The following is a 25076-nucleotide window of genomic DNA, read 5'->3' on the forward strand; positions in this document are numbered from 1 at the left end:
TTCCATTCACTATTATATTACGTCCTTTGTCTCATCTGCATGAGGCAGTCCAAATTCTCTCTCGACAGCTGTATTAACTTTTATCTATTTGTTTTCATCAGTCCTGTCGCTGGGCTTCATTATGGGCACACAGGACATTTTGCTAAATTATTTGTACTAACAGATTAGTTGAACTAATCAAGGGCCACAATAAACCTCCAGCATTCAAATTTGTATATTAATTGGTGAAAGGCTGGAAGAGTTTTTATTAATACTAGTGTTATGCTCTTCTCTTTTTAGTAGCTTGCATTTAAAGGCCAAAGAATTTTTAATGGGCATTTTATTTATGAAGCTAAAGCTTCATAGCAAATGGCAGTTTTTGGTTACATGATTACTGTGTATAAACAGCCCCATGCTGTTCACCACAAAAAGCTTACACTTGCATGATGTGAAAATCTGAAACCGTACATGGAAAGAAAGGTTCCTTTATTTTAAATGTATTCAGCAGTGAACTGTTTTTTAATCTCCATAGGATTTTAAAAACTTACAGAAGCTTGAAGTAAAACAAGTACCTGTGAAGTGTCTGTAATTTGAGGCTAGAACATAGACTGTGCCTACTGCAGTATGACTGTTTGGACTATTACAACCAATTCATGTGAAAAAAAAAATTGTCCTCACTATTATTTTTACCTTTTCACTTCCCATTTGTAATTATAGTCATGCTGGGGTCTGTCACAACCCCATATTCTCAGAGCAGAGAGTATATTCTTTACATAGAGCTGAATACAGTTTAAGTACTAATTGTACCTGCAATATGAATAAGAAACAGTAATAATAATTATACCTTATAGTTGAATGTGAAAAAGGTTGTGAGCCCCATCCTGTTTCCGTTCATGCCAAATTTTAAATAAAACTGAGAGGAAGAAAAGTAGGCATTAGGCCTCTTTGTGAGGATACAATTGTGATAGTCTCCAAATATTGTAAAATTATTACCGATATGGAAAATGTTATGCCTAAGTATAGGACTTAATCCTCGGTATCTAACCTATGCTAGCTTTTCTTAAGGGCAGCTGGCAAATAAGGATGTTATATCATGGCATTTTTGGGGTATACCACATGTTTTTAAGTTACCCTTTTCAGATACCTTCATCGTTACTGACGGAGCTGCAAAGGAAGTAATTTAAGAACAGGCCATATCTTAATCTGGTTTAGACTCCCCAGCACTGCAACAGCCCTCAGGAGCAGACTTTCAAGTCACGTGTACTAAAATGACAATTTCTGCAGAACTGCAATTAGCAGAAAAGAATCTTTCATTAAAACCTTACTTACATCATTAAATCCTCTCACAATAAAGATTACCCGTGAATCTAGTAACTAAACCAATATCTCAATACCAAAACACGAATTGGGTGATCTAGTAAGAGCAAGAGTAGACTAGTACTGTAAAGATTATACACATATTTTAAGTAAACCAGTTGAAATTGGCAGTCACATATTTCTAAAAATGCTAGCTGGTGTTGTGTACAGTAAACATTTATGCATCTCAAATATTTAAACTTTTAAATTTCCCCCAACTATGCTTTTCAGTAAGCCATTGAGAACACTTCATTTTCTATTCAGTAGAAACAATACTTACAATTACATATAGAATTACACTTACTCACATGAGAGCTAATAAATGTAAACTTCCTGGGACTTCAGATTCTAAAATTATACTTAGAATAATTTATGTATTTGATTTTATCTCAAACACTTGTCTAATGGCATCTATCATGCACACTGTATATATGTATGTAAGCCACTGAACGGAGGTGTATACAGCAGTTTGCAGTAATGGATTACACATTCGACCAAATTTCTAAATCTCTGAATGGAGATTGTTAGAAAATTCTCCTGAACAAGCACAGAGAAAAGGCAATTAATTAGCAATTGTGTTCACTTTTTAAATAGTATGTTGCTGTTGTAATGTAGATGAAATATGTGTTTCTCACCTGTCTGTATTGGATATCTGAAGAAACGGGCTAGAGCCAAGATTGTAACTAACCTATAGTATTTTACAGAGACTGGCAACAGGAGGAGTACTTCCAGAACTGAAATTATTATGCTAATAAAAAAGCTAGGTAGTTGAGCTTGTGTATCCAAGTAATGAATCAAATCTGTGATTTTAGGCTTCTTGGTTCCTAACTCTTTGAACCACTGTTCTAAATATATTCTTTTTAAAATTGTATTTCTTTTTCCCCTACTGTTTCCCCTCAAATATCACCCTTCCCAAATGCAAAATCCCAAACCCCTGGATTAAAGGACAAAAACGTGTGTGCATTCCTAAGCATGCATGTAAGCAAGCAAGCAAGCAAAATGTGGGGAAAGGAGGAATAAACGTGCAGTTCAGCATTTTATTTGGTCGTAAATGAAAGCAACAGCAGCTAAGCAACGCCAGACAATGTGACACTTTTTGTAAAACACTTCTTTTTTTGAGTTTGTTTTTTTACTTGTTTCTTAAATAAGTTTAATATTATTTTAATTATTTTAAAAAGCCAACTGCTATAAAGTATTTTAATCAAAATAAATGTATTTAAAAAAATATTCTAGCTATTGTCATTGGTGTCATAACTGGCACCTTTATAAGCTTCATGGCTGTGGGACTAAGTACAACACACTACGTACTGGCTTCTCTGGTTATTCCAGAACAGACATGTTAATCAGAACAGAAACATTGTTGTTCCTTGCAAAACAAACAAAACGTAAAAACTCAGTGTTTTGCAAGCTGAGCAAAACCTCAAAGGCATTAGGCAGGTGGGTTAGATAGTTACGCAAAGAAATAGGAAATTCTGGCAGTTGCACAGCACCCTCATAAAAATTCCACAGTCAAATTTCAAACTGATCTATTGAACCACCTTTGTCTTCGATGGCTATTAGATCTGTGTAGATGTAGGCCACACCTGCTAAGATAACTACTTGCCATGGCAGGACACCTCACAAAAGTAAAGCAAATTACTCAAACAGCAACCAGTGAATTTGGCCTCACTTCACTGTCACAGAAAACTTTTGTCCTCTGGCTGCTGATCAGTAGGATTTCTGTTCTTGTGAGAAAGGAAAAAAGAGGAAGCACAATAAGAGGAAAAAAGAACATTGGGGCTGAGAAACTGGAACTGAGCAGATTCTTAACACAAGAGCTGGACTTAGTCCTACAGAACCCAGCAAGTTTAAGGCTTGTTTTTCATTTAAGGTAGTTGCCCATTTTGTTAAATATGTGTATCTATGTAAAGCAAGAAGAAATGAATGCAAATGATGAATGTAAATGCTCTGTGTGGGAGGTTTCTGTTGTTTTGGGGGTGGGTTTTTTTGTTTGGGTTTTTTTTTTTTTTTTTCTACAAAAAGGAACCCAAGTGAAGGCACAGAAACAGAGATTAAAAACTTGGGACAGCCTGAAGATGCCTATACCTCAAAAGCAGCTTTCACCTCTTGGCGCTTCTGTGCTCTTTCAAGAGAGGCAGGGCCATGGCAGCTGTTCAGGGTGAAAAGTCCTGGCTTCTCTTAAGTAGTACATAAAGAACAATTCCAACCTGGAGATGATACAGTCTTGCTGTCTTTCAAGCCCCTGTTAGAAGTTCGATCCTCTGCAGTGTCCCCACCAAAATCAGCTCAAAGCTCAGGGATGGTCAGAGCAAACAAGGTTAAGAAACAGCAGGTGAAAAAAGCACACAACATAGTAACAGCCTTTGTAACCTCATACTACTGAGATGCTTGAAAGCTGTGTCATTCTCGTCCCTCCTGTTTCAGAACAGACCTAGCTGGAAAAGGGCAGAGAAGCTAACAAAGATGGCCAAAGAGTAGCTAAGTGGTTGAGGAGTCTTCCACATACAAAAGGGTGTCAAGGAGTAGTAAGACAGAGATCCAACATATGGGTAGCATGGACGCTGCGAGTTCCATAGTCCACCTCAGTGTGAGAACAAAAGGTCATAAAATTAAATTAACTGTGGACAGGTCTTAAAGAAAACATGTTTCTTCACAAAATACACAACTGGGTCAGAAATATCTTTGACAACTTATTGTCTTGTGCACACTACAACTTTCCGTGGTCTGAAGAGGCAACCATGCCCATTCATGGAAAATAATGCACTGGAAATAATAATTAAATGCACAGACTCCATCCCTTTCTCAAGAAGTCCCTTCAACACAGACTGTTGGGAGATGGGAGAATACTCCGCACAGCAAGAAGGCAACACTGTGCTGCCCTTGTCCTCACACTCCTGCTAGGCACCTGCTGCTGCTTTACCTCTCCCTCCTGCAATGCTGCCTGAGCTGCCGCAGCAACGCCCGCCTGCCCACCATAACCAGCCGCCTGCCATAACCGCCCGCCATAACCACCTGCCACAACTGCCTGCCCGCCATAGCCGCCCAGCCATAACCGCCTGCCTGCCATAACCGCCCGCTATAACCGCCCAGCCATAACCACCCACCTGCCATAACCACCCGCCCAGCCATAACCACCCACCTGCCATAACCACCCGCCCACCATAACTGCCCGCCCGCCATAACCACCCGCCCGCCATAACCGCCCGCCCGCCATAACCGCTCGCCTTAACCGCCCGCCCGTCTGCCATAACACCTGCCTAATCTGAGCCCCCAGCTGCCGAGCCAGCCTGGCCCAGCATGGCCATGGGAGATGCAGCACCTGGGCAGGAGGAGGGCACGAATTACGGGATCAAAGAATCATTTAGGCTAGAAAAGATCATTGAGATCATCAAGTCCAACCACTGACCCAGGACCGCCCAAGCCCACTGCTAAACCATGTCCCTCAGCACGGCATCTACCCGTTTTCTAAACACCTCCAGGGATGGTGACTCCACCACCTCCCTGGGCAGCCTGTGCCAAGGCCTGACCACCCTTTCGGTGAAGAAATTCTTCCTAATATCCAATGTAAGCCTCCCCTGGCACAACTTCAGGCTGCTTCCTCTTCCCCTGTCGCTAATCTGGGCCCCGGCTCCCGGCTGAGGGGCCCCGGCGCGGCGCCCCGCTCCCCGAGGCGGGAGGCCCTCGCTCTCTGGGCGGGACACGCGGCGGGGCGGGGCGAGCAGGGGGCCGTGTCCCAGCCCCGCCGGCGGGCGCGGCCCCCACAGGCCTGCGGCACCTCCAGGGCGGCCCCGCCCACCGCCCGGCCGGGCCCCGCCCCAGGGCCTGCGCTGCGTCGCGGCTCGGGCCCAATGGCGGCCGGGCGCGCTGATGGCGGGGCGGGGCCTGCGGCGGCCGGGCCGCGGCGGGGGCGCCGATTAAATACAGCCGGGGCAGCGGGGGCGGGAAGGCGAGATGGCGCTGGTGGCGGGGAGGCGGCGGCAGGACTTGGACAACGTGAGTGCGGGTCTGTGCTGCGGGCCGGGGCGAGCGGCCGGGCTGCCGTTCGCGGTGGGCGCCGCTGGCGGAGCGCCTCGCCGCGCCTTCCGTTTCCTCTCCGCCTTCCGCTTTTCCCCGCCGCCTCTGGCTCTCTCGGGGGGAGCGGCCGGCCGGGCCGCCTCCTAAATGGCCGTTTCCGAAGCGGGGAGGCCACCGGGCCGGCCCCCGGTGGTGCCTGAGCTCCCCCGGGTAACGCGGACGGGGGGCTACGCCTCACCGCGGTGGTCAGTGTAGGCGAGGTGGCTCGTGTGGCTGGTTTGGTTCTTGTGCGCCGCTTTCCGCGGGCGGATCCTGCGGGTTGACACGCTGCCGCGGCCACGGCGCGTTCCCGGGGCTGGGGCGCTGCCCCGGGGCTGGCGGGGCCGGGGCCGGTCACATGCTGGGAGCGCATCGGGGAGCCCCGAGGCTGAAGCCGTGACTTGTGCTTGTGGTAGCATCGGCGCCTGACAGATGGCCCATCTGCTTGAGGTGTTCTGTTCAGGGTTTTGACAGCTGTGGCTTTGTTTCATCTTAATTGAATGAAACCTGTGTTTCATCTAATGAGGACACTAGATTTTTGTAATGTCACATTGACCGGATGGCATCATCATCTCTCTTGCTTTAATTCCTCTCCTCCCCACGTTGCCTGTAATAACAGCTGTGTGGGGTGGTTATGCTGCCCAGTGCTTCCTAATGGTGACTGTATTTCGGGGTGTGCAGATGGTTTGTAGCTGGTCTTGCAGTAGGTGAAATGGTGAAACACATCCTAGTAAAGCTCTGTCTGCGAAGGAGTGCTGATCTGTCCTGGTGTTGCAGCAGCAGAGCTCATCTGTTCTCACGCGACAAGGGATACAGCCCTGAGGAGGATCCCTGCCCTTGTGGGAGGTGTGAGCTGTTAACTATTAATTCTGCGATAGGGAAGAATGAGGTAAGGTGTCTTGGCTGCTGGAGTGCCAGTCCTGTACGCTTGCTTTCGGAGCTTTAAAATTATACCTGGCCCCTGAAAATGGATGATGCGGGACAGAGGGCATGTCTGTACTCTTGCTTCTGGATTTCACATTGGTGACAATCATAAATGTTTAGGTCTGTAGTAAAAGGTCATCTTACCAGGTAGGTATTTCAGCAAGGGTTGCTTACAGGTAAAGACTAGGCTAATTAGAGGGTAAAATCCAATAGGTGAGGGAGCCCTGTTCATGCTCTTGTGGTAGGCCAAGTGTGGTATTAACAGTACTAAAATAAATCTGGTTGCTGACTGAAATAACCCTTGATGACTAGTTCCTTCACTGTAGCTGGCTGTTTGACTCCCCAGTGTTATTTAACCTACAGTCTGCATTGTCATGGTTAATATGAAATACAAACATAGGTCTAATTCCAAAACTTATCTCTCTCTTCTTGTGCTGATGTCTAGAAAAATTACATGCCTCATTTGTCTTGAGGCTTATGCTGCTTTCTGTCATCACCAGCAGAAGCCCTCTGTTTAAGAGCAGTAAATAGCACAGTGAACTTTGGCATGTCTCTGAATGAACAGTTGGGGGGCAGGGGGGGTTCTGCTCTTGTCCTGATGTCCTGAGCTGTGGTTGGTATCACTCAGGAGAAGAGCAGCCAGCTTGACTGGTAATCTTGGGTTTCTTTATCTCTTGCACAAGGAAGTCATAACATAACAATGCTAAGAGGAAAACTTGAGCAGTTTGAGCATTTTTAGTGGTTGTGTATGTTCAGCTTAAGATGTGTGGAATGACTGTGTCCTGGCCTGGAAGGTACAGAGATGTGTAGCACTGGGGCAGGTTCTTTGTCCAGAAGGAAAAGTTTTTCCTTCCACCCATACTTAGTTTTACTACTTTTTTTGTTTTGTAAGTAAAAGGTACTTTTCAACTTCAGTAGCCAAAACATCTGAGCTGACTGTGAAGTCAAAGCCCCAATACTTGGCACCAAGTCACAAGTAAGGGCTGCATGCTTTATCATGAAAGCAGGGAATGTTTTGCCCGGCACTTGGCAGCATCCTCTTCCCTCTGTGAAATGCTGTTTCTTTCTTGCCTGGGTTCTGTTTGAATTACTGCTGCTGGTGTTTTGACGGGTCAGTGGCTGAATTACTGAAAACTGTTATTGGTATGCTGCAGCTTTGTGTTTGCCTCTGTGTAGTTGTACAGAAATAAGAATAACAAGGATTTTTGAAGTACCTGTATGAAGTATGAGAGAGGCTTTGTCGCTTTTTCTGCCTTTTCACATAAACTTATTAATAGCTGTGGCATCTGTCAGGATTGATGCTCAAATATTTGTCATACGCTTTAAAGACTAAAGTTCCTTAAGACTCAGTGTGATACTGGGAGGTAGATTTGTGTTGGATTCCTCAGGGACCGAGTTCTTACATAAAGGTGCGATAAGCATTTACCTAAAACCTAAGAGCTGCTCTCAAGATACTCACCTAGGGGTCTCTATCTCCCCAAAGCTTGATTTGCTAACAGGAAATTGCTATAACTTTGTGCTTTACTTTTAGAGCTTACCTGTTACTCATTTTTGCCCTCCTCTTCTGTTCCAGGGTTCCTTGGAAATAACGCAGAGTTTGGAAGATGATCCTCTACTGGATGCACCGCTTATCTCATCCCATACATTGCATTCCCAGCTGAGGCCAAGATTTCATGCCATCCCAGTGGTTCTACTTGCCAATTTTCTGTTGCTAATACATGTAAGTTTAAGAAGCATGATTTCCTTATGAAAACTTGCTGTCTCTGTTCTGAATTCCTGCTGTTCATGTGGACACAATTCTCCCGAGACTTGCACACACTGTTCTTCCAAACCAGTGAAGTCCTATTTACCAATGAATTCTGGTCATGTGTATGCTACATGATACTTGCTGTTTTCTCATTCTGATTGTGAGTGCTAACATGCTACAAAGCATCATGTTAAGAAGGAAAGCCTTTTAAACAGCAGTTCCTTGTATGCTGTGGAAATGTACTTTTAGAACAATGTTACTGCTGCAGAAGTGCTTATACTGGTTATAGAAGGCTAAGATAATTTTCATGTCATGCCTTTTGGAGACTGAATTTTATTTCAGAGGGAAGACTTAAGATATTTCTTATTGTAACTAAACGAGTAAAGTTGGACTTGCTTCAGTGGTTTTGCGTGGCAGTGGATGAAGAGATTAAAGGAATCAAAATGTTACTTCCTGCTCTGACTTCTGGGGGTTAAGAGTGAAAAGCAGAGACTATGGACAGACCTTGTACTGAACAGTATGAAGCCCTTCCTGAGGCTGGTAGACAGAAGTAGAGAGATTCTGTGTAATAGTGAGTTTATCCTTGATAAGCTGAAGAGGCTTGTTGCTTGTGAGCATGTGGAAACAAAACACGAAGGGTGAAGAGCTCTGGTCCTAAGATCTAACTGAAATAGTACTTGCATGGTGCTTAGGGACAGTTTAGTGGACATCGTAGTGTTGGGTAAATGGTGGGACTTGATGACCTTAAGGGTCTGTTACAACCTAAACAATTCTATAATGCCATTAATGCTGACCTGAAGATAGTATATATAAAGCCAGAGCATGCACAAGACATGGATGTATGTGGTGTTAGCTATTTTAGAGCTTCATTTGATTGCAAGCAAAGATGTGGTAGCCAGTGCTCTGCAAAACATACTCTCTGCCAGAACTTCAAAAGCACATCCCAACCTCTAAGGTCTCTTGGGCAGCTGCATAAAGCTGTGAAAACAAAGTGTTCTAGCCTTCTAGATTTAGAAGTAAATGTTTTGTGGGCCTCTTGGTAATATCAAGAAATGTCTGTCAAATAGACTTAGGAAAGATTCCTGCTGTTCTGCTGAATAAACTACCAAAATTCCCAATGGAAACTGCATCCAGCCTTCTTGCCTTCCCCTGCTGGAAGAACCCCAGTGCTATCCCGTTAGGATGGCACTTGAAGTCTGTGTTACAAAGGTAGACACAGCTGTTGGTAGTAGAGCAGTAAATGTTTTTTCTGCCAAGCCTTGAGACCTTGCTGTCTACTGCCATACCTGATGTAGGCAAATGCTAGTCGCCCAGATCCTAGGAAGCTGCTCTGCCTCTTCTGTCCCCACCACTTCCCCTCTCCTGCAAATGGAAGGAAGTGTGGGGAGATGAAGAGAGAGGAAAGTTCTGAGGCCTCTATTGACACATGCTTTTCCAGGTAAGGTCTTGCTACTGTTGCTGAACCTGCTGCAGTGGCTGGTTGGTCCCTGGAGCAAAACTGAAAAGTACCCTTTTCTGTTGGTGAAATAGAGCACTCTAGTTCGCAAATGAAATGCTGCTGTCCATCTCGCTGAAAAGATGAATGGGGGAAACAAGCTTACTGGGTCTCCTTCCCCTCTGCTCCTGCAAACACGCACGAACCTTGTGGAACATGGAGACACCAGGTTAGCTTCTGATGCACAACCTGCCCAAGGGGCAAGCATCCTGTAGAAGTTAAGTCATCACAGTATTGAGTTGTAATGCATCTTCAAAGTAGTAAGTATGTAACTTTGAGCATTTCTTCTCCGCCATCCTGTGCCAAGAAATGGAGTTAGGTAGCAAATGGCTGCTTTGGTGGAGCTGTGTAGTTACGTACAGTTCTGGACTGTGTGGGCAGGATATGCTGGAGTGTGGTGGGGCTGAGTTTGAGTGGCTTTCCTTTCGCCAAGCCTTGCTTCTGTGCAGGCTTCTGGCTCATAGCAGAACTGCAGAGCAGTGTAAAGTGTACAGGCTAGAAAGAATTCCTTTATATTAACTCCGTATTTCCTTAACTGCCTCTCAGCATGCATGTACATAACATTGAACTCAAGTTACTCTTATAAAGAATAGTGGTTTTGATATGTAAAAATGCCCTGTACTGGGCTGAAGCACCTGTTGTTGGACTACCCTAAAATGTAAGCAAAACATCTTTAATAAATGCCACTTTTAATGCCAGATACCTGTTTCCTCTTGTATGTGCTGCTGTAGTAGATCAGTAGGACTGCAATGCTAGGTCATTTCTGCTTGCACCATTTTAATATAGCCATTTTCTGTACTGAAATATATTCCTAACACCTGGAGGGAGCAGAGCTGGATGTGTTACTAACTTAAAATGGCAAACCAAACTGTAAATGGACCAAGTAAAATCTGGGTTAGCTAGATTTTTCTTAGCTTTAAGAAAAGAAGGTGGTAAAATAATAGATTAAACAAATGTGTTGTTGATAAACCGCCTTCTTATTTAACTTATTAATTTAGCTACTTAACCCATCTCAAGATAATTTGGAATTTAATTTGCATTTGAAGTAATGGTCTTATGGATCATATAGGACACGCTTTTTTTTTTCTTCTCCCATCTTCTACCCTGTCTGTCACCTATGATGTCTCTTTTAGGTATTGATAATTGTATGAAAATTGTTCCCCTTTCTTCCTCCCTCCCCAGTTACCTAACTGTACTCACAACCAGAGCAAGCTAAAGGCAGGTTGTATCAAGAGTAATGAAGTGGTTCTGAAAGGTTAATCTCTGTGAAGAAAGTTGCTTGAGAAATGATAAAAGTACAAGTTCAAGGGAGTGTGGGAGGGGTTGGTAGGCTCTTACATATCCATAGAATTAAGTATGGTAACAAAGCTAGTAAACAAAAATTAGACAGTTTCCTCCATCTTTGGTTCTGATGTATTGTTTCTAGTAGCTGTGAGGTGCAGAACATTGGACAGTTCTTTTCTTTAAGCTAAATATATTAGAGGTATTAGACTTCTGCAGACTTGAGGCAAATTTATGGTGGTTGTTGTATACAGAAGCTCTCAACTTACTTTTGTGTTGGTGGGAGTTGGTTTTTGTCTTCACTTCTGCTTTAAAATGTTCCTATTCTGTAGACTGAACCAGGATGAGAAAGTGTTGTATTTTCATATTTGCTGAATGAAGACAGTAGGGTATTGTCTATGACAAAAGCATTTCCTAAAGGTTAAGAAGGCCCTGTGTGTGTACATGTACTGCAGGTAATATCCACCCAAGGCGTTTTCTTCTGGTTGGCCAAAAGGTTGCTGATGCTCACAGCCAATGCTGTAAACTTGGAGAAAAGTCAAGAAGACAGGAAAAGTTATGGCATAATGGCACTAGTCTAACTATAGTCTGGTCATTCTTACATAAGTTCTGAGCAAAATGAAAAAATCTGATTAGTAAATATACTAAAGAATGATCACCAACTGGCAAAGATGCCTACCCAGTGTTAATAATTCACTTCTTAAATTACTATGTTTTACTTTTTTTCAGATGTCATAATCTGGAGATTATCTTCAATGGATATAGTAAAAGGTTGATTGTCACTTATGAAATGTCATTTTATAGAAATGTGGACTGTACCAGTAAGATATGAGGCTGTCCTGCAGAGCAGTAACAAGTGTAACTGAATGAATCGAAAAAGATGTTGGGGTTTTTTTGAAGGGGTATAAATAAAGCTCCCTTTAAAGTAAGAAGACATAGTAAAGAGGGTCCAGAAGTAAAATAAATTCACTATGAGAGGGAGACTTGAGAAAAAGCAAAATTGATTTAGAGGAAGTTCTGGGAAGATTAGTGATTCTCAGCTTTCTTCTTCTGGAGACTGGTTGCCTTACTGGAAGACAATCTTACTACTTTGGCATTTCAGTCCCAGAATGTTCCCAGAATGACATGCAGTGTTATAGTAAGTGTCTAACATTTTATGCATTATCTCAACTCTAGTAAAATAAACTCAGGAAGTAATGCATAATGAGTAAATGACATAAGCCTGTTTCTTATAGTTAAGTGTTGACTTTAAGAGTTTTTTTTCTTTCTTTCTCTTGCAGGTTGCTTTTGTTGTTCTAGCATTTCTAGCAGCTATGTTTTGTTCCTACCCCAATCCAAATCAGGATAAGTGCCCTGGAAACTATACTCACCCACTTAAAGTACAGACTGTCATAATCACTGCAAAAGTAATTCTGTGGATTCTGCATGTTTTTTTTGAACGATACATCCAGCACCACCACAGTAAAGTAAGAAGTAGAGGTTACTTTTCAATATATCGTTCAACAAGACATCTAAAAAGGCTTCCGCTGCTGATACACTCCACAGGTGAAGTGAATTTGTCTTCTTACGTTTTTTTTATTCTAAAGCTTTACCCTATGACACAATAAGACCAAACAGTTATATATAAAACTATATTATATGAACTGTTGAAAACCCACCTATGAGCATTTATGAATGATACTTTAGTCAGATGGACCCCTGACTGACCTTTTCTGGCCTGACAAATGCATGTTGTAAAGAACTCTTTGCAGTGCAAAAACGCAGACAAATGTGAGGCTGAGTAAAGCAGTCATTTGTATATAGTGTTCAGCCAGCAAGGTCTATGTTTGGCTGCTGGTGATCCCACTTTGCATACTCACTTGTCTAGTTGGATATGTGGCAAGACTGCTAGTCCTTCCAAGAAGTGTGCTGCTCCTCCTTTTCAAGCTCAGCAATTCATGTAGAAACAGATAAACTGCCTGTTGCTCAACAGCTGTCTGAAATCAGTAAAATAAGCAATTGTCCAATATTCAGTGGGGCTGTGAGACATTCAACTTTGACTGCCTTTTTCTGCAGACAGAAGGTGGTGTATGGGAGTGGGTTAGCTCTTTGTATCCTAAAGTTACATCACTGGCTGATGAAGCTGAAAGAAATGTTGGCACAGTTAGCTGGTGTAGCTTTTCTAAGAGACAGATTTTAGATTTGTTGAAGTAGATTCTAACTTGAGGGGATTTTTCACACAAATAGCAATGGAAAAGGGAACAGTGCTGGCTTTTATAGTATTTTTGCCTCTTATAATCCCACTTCCCTTTTGTAAGTCTTCTGAATGACTGGAGTATATTTTTTTTTCAAACTAGAATTACCAGTTAGATGGTCCTGCTTCATATAACGTTTTAGCTTGCTTTCCACTCTGTCACTGAAGGATCTGGTCAGCTTGATGAATGTGCAAAACTTCAGGTTCTGGCCACTAGGTAGAGCCCTGAAGGTAAAGATGTGTTTTCAGTGCAGTGACAAAGTCAGGCTGCAGCAGGCTTGGGGATGTTTTGTAAGAGTAAAAGGACTGTTTATGCCTGTTGCAGTGTAATCTGGAGTACTTAGCCCTCTTCTCAGTTGTCGATGGACCCCACTTCATCACTACCAGACAAACTCTGGGCATGTGCAAATGCTCAGGTGCAATTAGTTGCATGCTGTAGACTTTTGATGTAGATCATCTGTAGTTCAGAACGTGGTTAGCTCCATTACTGCAAACTCCCTACTGTGCAAATTACTGCTGATACCACTTCCATCCTGACCATTCAGTTGCCTAATGCAGTATGAAAGAGAACCGTACAGTTCCCTAGCTGCATTAATGGTACTAATACCTAGTGCTTTATCCAGATACTGGTTACAGGATTTCTAGCCAAAAGGAGAGGACATTTCACAGTCTGTATTGCAGAAGAGGGTGTTAAGAACATTTGTTAGGTCTGTAACTAACACTTGCTGTCCATGGCTCATTGTGCTTATTTCAGTTGAACTTTCAGTAACTTGCAAGTATTAAAATAACAACTAGGCAACTGGAAGCCTGTGCAATATCTCCCTGTGAAAGAAACGTGCTTGCATTTTTGCTCTATTAGCCTCACTTAAACACACTCAAATCCACCACTTGAAGGAAAACACCATGTCATTTTGATTTGACTTGGTGTGACCTCTTAAGAATAGAAAGAAACGTATGTCCTCAAGCAGTTTTCAGGATGGGTAGCAGCAACAAGGTTAGAAACTGTTGAAGCCCACATGAATGTATTAGGTATTTCTAGTGTGCTTTTTCCACTCTTAAGTCAGAAAACTCATAATTCTCTACCATTACAGTCAAATGCTGAAATCCGATTTTACTGCCAGCAGTTGTAAGCTTGCACACCTGAATTAAGGAAATCAACCAAAGAGGAAAGTATGGTGTGATTTCTATGAAATGGAAAAGCATTACTGAATTGTTGCAGCTTAATGCAGATACTAGGGATGACAGAGTACTAAATTATTTTCAACAGCTAATGAAATTGTTACACCTGTGAAAGATGACATTTGTTTTCTAGGTAATGCAGCCCTGCTTTTAATTCTGTCAATGCAGCATTCTTTTCCTGATCACAGTAAAGCGTACCTGTATCTTATCCTGGGAGTCCTGGGCCTGGAGCTGATTAGCTCCCTGACATGCTTAGTGATTTACACAGGTAAGAGGCAATTTTTGCTTTCTTGAGTGAGAGACCGTAGCTGCTACTCAGCTGTTTTGTTTGCCCTCACAGTAGCTCACTTGGGGTACTCCAAGACATTTAACTGCAGCTATAAAATACAGAATGATTCTGTGCTTGCAGAACTAAAGCAAATCCAAAACAAATGGGAAGGTTGTCAGGTTTGATTTGGTTTCCAGGTGCTGCTGAATGAAAGCTCTGTGTTGCCTCAAAGCAGTTGATCCAGTGAAATGTCAATAAATGCATAATTGTTGCAGAAAGTGTCCTGTGAACAGGCTTGTCTGTTTAGCAGTGTGGTCTTAAATGCACACATCACAAGCTGTGAGGTGGTAAGAGCTAGCTGGCTTAATCAGAACTGCTTCTGGGATTTGCATGTGGGACCTGAGTAGTTGATACTGTGCTTGTGCCTTACTCTCTAGACCCTTCCTCTTTCCCTGGTCCCACCCCAAAAGCTTCAGTTCCTCATTGTTACTCAAAAGGAAGATTCCCTCTCATGAATGTTTTTTTAAAAAAATCACTATGGCTTTTGGAATCTGTGCTAATACTAAAATACGTTACTGTGGCATAAAACTGTGAGATGTTGCTTTGTACTGTCACTGTTGGCTTGTAAGGTTATCTGCTTTTAGGTTTGGTGTAACTCATCAATACTTGATAGTTCTCTAACAGTTTAGTGGAAAGAGGTTTATCTAAAGTGTTGATGAATAAATGCTTAAACCAAATAGTTTGCTCTGATCTTATCTTAAAAACTATTTGGGGTTATGGCTTGCATTAACTCAAATGAAAATACCTGGGTTAAAAAAAACCCCCACAAAACCACTGAAAAGGTATAAGAGACTAAATGCAATTATTTTTGTTGCCTGAAGAAAGCTAGAGATATTTACTGTGAAGTCTGTGTCTGTTTAAACAGACATCTAGTTCCTGCTCTTGAATTAGATAGCAGCAGCTAGGAAGCAGAAGTATAAACTTTCTGATTATTTACAGCTACAAACAAGGAGGTGACAACTTGGCTAAGCAGTGTCAGTAGCACTGGTTTCTTGGGGCATGACAAAAACAATAGGCAAAACGTAGTTTTGCTCTTGACTTCTAATCAAACAGGAGGAAGGAGAGTAGAAATACCTCCTTCAGGACTGCATGAAATTTAAAACTTAAAGTAAATGCCATCTCTGTAGCGGTCAGTATTTGTGTAATCTGCCTTCCCTGGGGATTTCATAATTAAGGTAGGATATTTTGGAGAAGAAAACATTGGCATGTTATTAGTAACATAATGACACACAGAAATACTGCCAAATAGCTTGATTGTCTAGGAAATAAAATCTCTTTTGACTTACTTGCAACAACATTGAAATCAAAATGCAACAAAAAATAAGTTCCCAGCTCTAAACTACATCCTCCTCTTTAAACTGTGCAGAGCCCCAGATGCTGTAGGCTTGTCAGGCTTTCCTTGAATGGACCAGTATGGCTCAACTAGACTGACTGTCCTCTGGAGGAATAAAGGCAGTGATGAGGGGACACAAGTCCTAGAGAACTATTCCAGGAATGCTGGAGATCATCCCTTCTTTCCTGTGTATGCTTACTTTCCTGCGAAACTTGGAAATAAGAGATAAATACCAAAACTTCCTTCAATAGAACGTCAGGAATTCTTACCCTGAGGCATCCTGGAGCTCAAAGAGTTACTTTGTGTGTCTCTTACCCTGGCAGAAAAGCATAAGCAACTGCAAGGAGTCTGACCTTCATAGTAGTAAGGTCTGAGTCTGGACTTCCCCAAGAGCTGTCAAACTTTCTGTTTGTCACCAAAAGGGTCTTGTTTCCTAGCTTGTACTGTGCCAATTTCTGTGTCTGTCAACTCCATTAACCCACTTATACCAGCAAGCTGTGGGGTGCAATGTTTTGCTTCCCAGCTGAAGGAGGCTTGAAGAAAGGTCCAGTGAGTACTGGGGTGGAGGTGAAGGAGGGGCAGTGCTGCATTGCTGGAAAGGACTAGGGCAGTCCCATTTGGCAACAGCTGCCTTGCTTCCTCAGCAGCCCTGAAACAGCAGTCTAGGATTCGTTTGCTAAAGCTTGGTGTGCAAAACCAGAGTTAATTTTTATGTAACCTAATATTTGTGTCAAGATGAGGAAGACCTCCGCTTACCCTAGGTTGCCTCTTCCAGTGGGTAGTGTAACTTATTTCCTTGTTTTCTATCCCAATACATGCTAAGGTAAGCTAAAACTGCATGCATATCTGTCTCCTGTGTGTGCTTGTGGGGTTTTAGGTCTTCTAATATTTCAGGCATTAAACTAAAACTCTGCTGAAGCAAAACAAATGTATTTGGCCAGTTTTGAAAACAGCCTGAAAATCTGTATCAATAGTGACCCTTCCCCCCGCCCCCCCCCCCCCCCCTCAAACTAGACAGAGTATGTGACAGGATGGAGACATGAAGCTTCTTTAGTAGAATCGTTACCAGGGCAGTGCTCTGCTTGGGTTTAGAGTGCCCCTCTCCAGGGCAAGTACTTAGCAGATACCACTTACTGCTAAGATAGTATCAGCTAATGTACCTGGGTAAGAATGGGGAGATTACGGTCACTTTACACTAACAAATCAATCCCTTTCTTGTGTTAGTGCATTATTTGAACTTTTAGAGGGAAGGTAGCACCAGGCATACATTGTTTCTCCATGTTGGACTTATGCCTTATTCTAATAGTTAATTATTTCTTGAATGCTTATCTGTAGAAGGTTCATGTACCTGACTGTCATTTAAACACTACTGCCTCACAAACAGCAGTGGTGGCATGGAATACGTGACTGTAATTCCAGATATTTCTTCTTGTGTGTCGGAGCTACTCTGATACCCAGTGTCCTGTGAAGTACTACAGCCTGCCTTAAAATTCTCCATTCACTAGCCTATGTACATATAGCTGTAGGATGCAGGGGCAGGGATTCAGAAATCTACAAGGAGTTACTATGATTGACCTGTAACAGACTTGATCAAAACAAATTGTTCGAATGAGGTAAATGTGCATGGAATGAAGTATGATACAGACAGCTCTAAATGTCAGCTTACTATTCAAAGTTATTGATAGCATGTCAAGTTTTAAAAAGTTTACTGAATATATGTACTTAATGACTTTCTTAAGTACTTTTAATATCACTTGAATAAAAAACTAAGATTCCCACAAACAATTCATGTTGGGAATTCTACATTCGCTCCTTCATGTCTTTATTTGTAGAGGAATACCATCATAGAAATAACTAACCTTTGAGCCTAACTTGTAGTTAACATCTGGAGGGTCTTAGCATTGTTTTAGCAGGGTGGCCTGTAATAAACCCCATCATATTGCTGACTTGTAAGGACAGTCTTTTGTTGGGTAGTGTAGATTTCTCACAGAGCTGTACTTTAATGCTTTCAGTGGCGTTAGATGTATTGCTTCACCAGCACCCCTAATTGCAGAGTCCTGAATGCATACTCCAGATCTCTCAGTACACTCCCTGAATCGGGATCTGATGTTGAATGGTTTCAAATATTTTCAGCTTCCTTCCAGAAATAACACAGGGGGTGCCTACAGTTTTTCTCATCCTTATTTCACATCTGTTAAATTTAGTCTTAAACTCTATTCACAGGTGTTCAGTAATGACTTCTGGTGTTGATAGCCAATATTGCAAGGTTTACAATGTGAAGCTGATCAGAGCCACTCTGGTTTGAATGCTTAATGGCTTTCTGTAGCAAGTCTGCCCTAGTTTTAGAGGCGGCAGACAAGCTGCTGCCTCATTGCAGGTAGTCTAGTTAAAATTGCATTTCTCAAAGAGCTTAAGATAGTTCTGACCTAGAAACCAGTATCAAAACTTTTTACAACTTTTTATGGCATGTTGCTTAATTTATGGCCTGAATTTGGGGACTTGAATGTCAGTACCTTCTCAAAGGCAACTAAGGTATCAGCTTCTTAATCAGGGTCACAGATTTAACTTTTCAGATGTTAAGCAGTATGTTCAGGTCTTCACTTCACTGTGGTCTTTTAAGCATCAGGGCTGAGGAGTGGGGAGTCCCCAAACAATCAAACAGAACACACACCCCCCACCCCTCCCACCCCCCGCCAAACCACCACTAACTTATAATCAAAGCTATTCCAGACACAAGCAGAGATAGATTTTTGCTTTTTCCTTCCTTCATCCCCACTCTTCAGATTCCCTTACTGTCTTTCCATCTCCTATCCTAGGGCAATGTTACAATAATCTATTACAGATTCTTTGTTTTTAACTTGGAGCCTGGTGATTAAGCTCTTTTTTTGGTTGCTTTCCAACTAATTTATAAAACTTTGTTGCAGTGAAAATAAGCAACTTCAATCGTGCGAGGCCGAGGCCTGACATAATTGAGGAAGAGAAGACGTATGCCTACCCTAGTCACATTACCTCAGAAGTTGGGTTCAGGTAAGATTTTTTTTTTGTATCTTGTGCTGTGTTCAGCCATGGTCTATAAGTAATGCTAACTAATGTAATTGTGTTACCTTCTGTAGAGTTGCATATAATCTTAAATCTGTCAACCAAAGTGGAGGTGGGAATAATAGTTCTGAAGGAAACTATACTTAAGGCTGCCATTTTATGTGCACAGATGAGAAACCGCATATTCTTGTACTTTCTGCATGGTAATGGCAACCTATTATGATACAGAAGTCCTCAAACATGAGGACAGAAATGACCATTCATGGCTGGTTGCATGAATCTGTCATACAAATAATTGTGCTTAGTCTGAGTTAATTGATGCTATACGGGAGTTGGCAGAAAAAGTACTGGTGTCTTACACTGTTACTTACAGCATACCTACAGAAGCCTAGCTTCTTCAAACAGTTCTTTCAGGGAAGGAAGTATATTGTTTTTTGTATATATATTGTGAACTGCCCTGTTGATTGTGGGCAGTTGACAAAGAAGACTTTTTAGCTTTTTCCAGCAGTTGAACATGAGAGTCTAGTAAGGGATTTGAAATACATTTCCAGTTTGGGAAGGAGGTGGGTGAGGTACTTGAGGTAAGGAAGTTCTCAGTAAGACAGAAGCTATCCAATGTTAAACTTCACAAGTGCTGAGACTTACTGCTTATTTGTCCTTTGTGTACTTCCTGACTGCTTGAATATCTTCCAGTTGATGAAGTGAGTCTGGTATGATTTAACAACTGTCAAAATTAACATGATTTCCATATAAGAATTTATTTAGAAAGTTTCTAATACAGTATGACTTGCTTCTGTACGTGTGCCTTAGTGAAGAGTGAAGTGCAGAGATGACTAATACTTTGGCACTTCCCCTGGTGGCACAAATGCAGCATGCACATGCTTTTATGGAATTTGGAAGTAGATGTCCAGGATACAGGAAGGATTTAGAGTTGTCCTGAATTCTGATACAATGTCTGACTTCCATCTTGATATAAACACCATGGTAAATGCATGGTGGAGGTTATTCCTTCCTTATTCAGCTTCTCCCCTGAGAAATTCTCAAATGCCCAGGGAATGAGTCTGCAACAATGACCAGCTGAGGAAAAGACTGGTTATTTTTGATTAAAGAGTGCAAACTTCCTGTGAGAACTGATTGCAGCTCTATACAGCTCCAATTCAGCTCTATACAACTCCAGCTCTCTTTCCCTTGAGAGTTAAGGTCTATTGAAAAGTGAATCCTGTCAGCCCTTCAGTTGACCCTGGTTATAAGAATGTTTTTTTAATATTACGATCTCTACAACCTAAGCTACTGATCCTCTTCAGTTGCTTTCAGTTGGTAGTCCAGACTATTGGTTAAGGTTGCAAGCTTTCTATCTACAAAACTTTTCTTTTTTTTTTTCCAGTTTAACTACAGTAAGCTTTTAACTGGACCTAAGCTTTTTTCCAGTCTAGCTATCCTCAGCACTTTATAAGAACTATGAAAAGAGCATTCCTCCACAAAACGCTGCAAGGCTGAGGAATAACTTTATAAGCTCCAAGATGCTCACATGTGTACTAAGAGGGCAAATTCCCAGTCAGCTAGGAAGTAATAATGTCTAAGGGAAGACTGGCATATCTTCAGGCATTGGTACTTGTTCTTGTTGTAGTCTTAAAAGTTCCTAATTACAGATTTGCCAAAATTGTATACTTCTACAGATCGTTCTCAATTAACTTGGCTTTACTTAATGTTGCAATGTTACTATCCTAGTTAAAATGTAGGATGTCTGAAAGCTGGAGACATTTTAGCTGTACGTGAGGTTCTAGATCTGAAATAACACAACTGTTTGGTGCTGATACTGTTACAGTATTGTGGCAGATAATATCACGGTCTATAGTAGTGTATCATGTATGCTACTGCAGGTTAATCGAGAAATGGCTGTCTTAAACAGCTTATGATCTCAATAGCTAAATAAAGGTACTATGTCTGCTTAAAATAAGCTTCCTAATTCCACTGTGGGAAAGGTGCCACAGATTTCATAGTTAATTCTAGCATGTTCTCTAGCTCACTAACTTTTCTTAAACAGTAAGAACTCTCATACTACCACAACTTTTCTGTAACTATCTAGCAGGAAATATGTAACTCCATTATGTATACATCGTATGAAGTTTAGCCAAACTTCTTTTCCTGCCCTTTCATGCAAAATGGAGGTTAAATATAAAGGCGGTGTAGATTGCCTCCTCCCTCAAAAGTTGGAGAGCAAAACTGAAGGAAGCAACTTGTTTACGTGTTTGTTAATTAGCTCTGGCTTTTCTTTTGTTAGAAAGCTGCTGTTACTTATTGAAACCCATATTTCACTTTTAAGGGAAAATTCAAGTTTGGAAGAGATAGTTGAGAAGCAAGGAGATGTAATAGAGTATCTTCAGCGACACAATGCACTGCTCAGCAAGCGGCTATTGGCACTAACATCTCAGCAAATCAAAACTTAACAGCATTTGGAATACTGCTGGAACTCTGGAGGGAACACGAGGTAACACAATACCCAGAGTCATCGATCTTTCACATTTTGAAACAGAAGTTAAACTGGAAGGATGAGCTCTGCATGCACTATAAACCTATTACAACTGGATCCTGGCTTTCTTCAGATCATCAGTTCTGGAAAAAAGTTTTGGACCTTCAAGGATTTTTAATTCCTAATAGGTTAAAGTTGGACCTGAGGTAATGGTTTAACTTCTGTTCAGTTGTTACAGCAGTACAAAATAATAGCAACCTTTAAGCTTCAAACTACTGAAGTAATTTGTTTCTCAAGTACAGATTTTTTCTCTAGAAAAATCTGACTTTGCAGAGAAGGTCTTTTCAGTTTCCAGTGCTGAAGCTGAGATTAGATGTGTTCTGTCACTGAGTCCCACCACTTCTATTGTTAGAGGTGGTGTACTTCAGTAGTCCTATACAAAGTAGCTATGTGCTTTCTAAATCTGTCTCCTTTTCTCCTTTGTCAAGAAAAGGAATGAAACTTTCCCTGTGCTAGTGGGAAAACCTGGCATCTGATTTAGTATTAAAACAACATCAGGTGCCCTAGAACAGCAAATCTCACATATAAGGGTGTGGTACAAAACAATGTCACAATAAGGAGTATAAGCAGTTGTTCAGAATTTTGGCTTTAAAACCTCTAAGAGGGATCTTCAGGGCTGATGACTTTCCCATTACTAGGAGTCTGGTTCAGCTAATCAACAAGACTTCTACTCTGACTGAACTAACAATACAAAAGTACTTAAGAGTAAGCTTGTTCATTGACCTAATAACTAACTTGTCTTGAATGTGTTTCAAGATCCTGTTAAAGATGCATGTTTCTTGCATCCCTGCTCTTTACTTTGACTCTTCAAACAATGTCAGCATCATGATTTGAAAGATGAAGTGTTGTATGTGGGGAGGTGAAAAGCAGCAGAAGACAAAGGAACTACAATTTTTGGTTCCATTTCATGGATTTATTGGGATGGCTGGTGAAAAAAAACCCTTTCTGTTCTGGGTACTACTTCATCTATCAATGTAGACCAAAAATTATTTTAGAAGCCAATACCTCTGTGGGTACAGGGTAATCACTTTCAAAACCAGGATGAAGGCTGTCATGAGGAGTGGTCTTGTAGTTGAATATAAGAAAATTAATCCATCCTACTTTAGTCCTAGGGCACAACTTTAAAAATAACTAAACTGTTTAGTGTGAAACAAACACGGGGGTCTTCTCATTTAAAGGAAAACAAGTATTAGAGGTTTTGCTGCTATTCAACACTAGACTGTTCTTAACTCATTCTTGAAAATGCAGCCAGGATTTTATAGTATACATGTAAGGAATACAACAGTTTTTGGTTTTAGAAATCAAGTTTTGATGTGACTGTGTATATAAATTTATATAATTTCTATGAAAAGCAGTAAAATGTGACTATGATGTTCATGCACAATAAATGAAAGTAAGGAAAAGTGTCAATTCTGTCATTTCTAAGCACATGTACAGCTAGTAATGATAGTTCCAAGAAGCAATCTGTGCAGATTTTCAGTTAGCTGAAGTTCTTGAAGGACAGGATTTTTTTTGGTTAGTTTTAAGTACCAAAACCTACTGTGACAAGGATAGCTGTGCACTTGTTCTGAAGCTTTAAGCTTAGTTTTATTCTCCTTCCTGGATAATGTTTTTTCCACAGCACTTCAGGCTTTCTCTGGCACTCCTGTTTGGAACAGGCTGCACAGTGTAGCAGAACAACTTATTTTGAGGCTCATACACCCTTCCTCCTCTCCATGACTGCTGAAGGTGGAACGTGCATTAACCAGCAGTATTGCTTTCCATGAAACACGGCAGCTAGAAAGCAAAGTGCAGCTTGCCATGTGTGAACAGGCACGTCCCCTGCCCTTTGCAAGGCATAGCTCTGCCAAAGCACACAAATTATCAACGACTTGCAACAGCCACCCACTGTATTTTGTTTCCTTGATATCTTTAAGCTTTCTTGGGGGGAGAGGGGGAAGGAAAATGATTTTTCACACATGTACAGGCTCCAAGGAGGAGCTAGCCCTCTTCACTACTCCTCCCGAATGATTTCTAATGTCCGGCCATGGAAGGGCTGCAATGAACTGTGGAGCAGGAGCCACAGCAGCACGGCGAGGCCCACTGCCCTGCTCAGTGCCAGCCCTGAGCCCTTTGCCGGCACCTTTGTGCCTGCTGGCACTGGAACAGCCTTTGCCCTGCTCAGAGAGGGGGTGACTGTGGGGAACCCCCTGCCACCAGCGAGGTGGTCCCCTGCCGGGGCACACTGGGACACGTGTGGCATGGCATGGTGTGCTCATGGTGTGGTGTGCTGGTGCTGTAGGCCTGCTCGGGCACTGCCTGGGCAGCAGTGTGACCAGGGTCAGGGGCTGCTGTTGTGCAAGTGAGAGAAAGCTCAGCGGTGGCCATGCTGTGTCTGATGGGCCACAGCCCTCAGCCTGGAGGCTGAGGCCTAATTCTGCTGGCTGTGCCGCATGGTGCGTGTGGAGGCACCGCTGCCAGCCAAGGCTGGGCGCTGGCTGTGGCAGTGGCTGGTGCAGCCTCAGGTTGGGCTGTCACCAGTGCTGTGGCCTGGGCTGTTCTGCAGCACCAGCACCTCATTGCAGGCTGGATCCCGCTGCGAAATCACACGCTCACTAAGCAGTAAAGCATTGGGTCCACATTTCAGGAAAAAGCGCCAGCCCATGGCCCTGTGGATGTGGGGGTTTGGAGCAGCAGCGCTTTGCTCCCTGCCGGCACGGCCTCGGGCATGGTGTGGCAAACCTGCATGTAGGTGAACCCGTGTGATTCTGAACAGCTGAAGAAATTAGTGGTGCTCTGTGTAATTACAGCTGCTGAAATGCCCAGGTATTTGCAGGTACATGGTCTTAACTTGGTGAGATCTAGTGGGTTGTAACCAGGCAGCAAGAAAATGGAAAAGAACTGTTTCTTAATGTATGTTGCAAATGTACATTTTAAAAAAAAAAAAAAATGTATGCTATCTTTTTTATTTTTTAGTAACTTTTTTGTTTGTACCCCAATAGCTTTTTGTTTCTGGAGAAAAACAATGTGTGTTTTTCAAGTTTTGGAAAAGAAGTATTTCAGGCCCCTTAAGAAATATAAAAGATTCAGCATTGACCAAAAAAGTCACATTGTGAGGTTTTTAATAATTTCTAGATCAAATGCTGAAATGTGCTAAACATTTGTACACATCAGAGAAAAGACATTATGATGATCTCTTGTGAATGCACACTATATATAAGGGGGAAAAAAATCAGTACTTGTGTTTTGTCTTTCTGAATAGCTCGTAGTGGAAATTCTATATAAACACTTCAGTATTTCACCTCACAAAGGAAATCAGATTGGAAAGTGTGAAAATCCTGTTGAAAATCTTTTAAGGTTCTACATGGAAATGCGGTTAAGCAGGTGTGCCCCACTGAAGGTCGTTCTTCATCTAAAAAAAAGTTGTTTCAAGGACCAAAGGCACTTGGGCAGACAACAGTCTAACCTTGGGGTAACTCCAGACATGAAAAAGCATCCTTGATGTTGGAATGAGTTAGGCTTTTAGGCATTATTGCTAACTAAAGACAGGTTGCACTGCTGGAGTGTTTCCTGCTTTGCACAACTATTTGCAGCTGTTCACTAGCAAGAAAGATAAAGGC

At 42.1% G+C, this 25076-nt stretch overlaps 1 protein-coding gene across 3 annotated transcripts; it reads left to right on the forward strand.

The window, feature by feature from the left end:
• The first annotated feature begins 5203 nt into the window (after positions 1-5203).
• TMEM192 (transmembrane protein 192) lies at positions 5204-22887 on the forward strand. 3 transcript variants are annotated; one of them, XM_037377441.1, is made up of 6 exons: positions 5204-5328; positions 7886-8032; positions 12116-12380; positions 14381-14515; positions 18833-18935; positions 21271-22887. In XM_037377441.1, exons 1-6 carry the CDS (start codon positions 5287-5289, stop codon positions 21392-21394), a joined length of 816 nt encoding a protein of 271 aa, XP_037233338.1. In that variant the 5' UTR covers positions 5204-5286; the 3' UTR covers positions 21395-22887. The 3 variants fall into 3 exon arrangements, with proteins under 3 accessions (XP_037233338.1, XP_037233328.1, XP_037233318.1); XM_037377431.1 differs by lacking the exon at positions 5204-5328 and adding an exon at positions 5428-5559; XM_037377421.1 differs by lacking the exon at positions 5204-5328 and adding an exon at positions 6068-6277.
• Positions 22888-25076: the final 2189 nt, after the last annotated feature.

This window comes from Falco rusticolus, chromosome 1, assembly GCF_015220075.1.
Source record: "Falco rusticolus isolate bFalRus1 chromosome 1, bFalRus1.pri, whole genome shotgun sequence".
Lineage (NCBI taxonomy): Eukaryota > Metazoa > Chordata > Aves > Falconiformes > Falconidae > Falco > Falco rusticolus.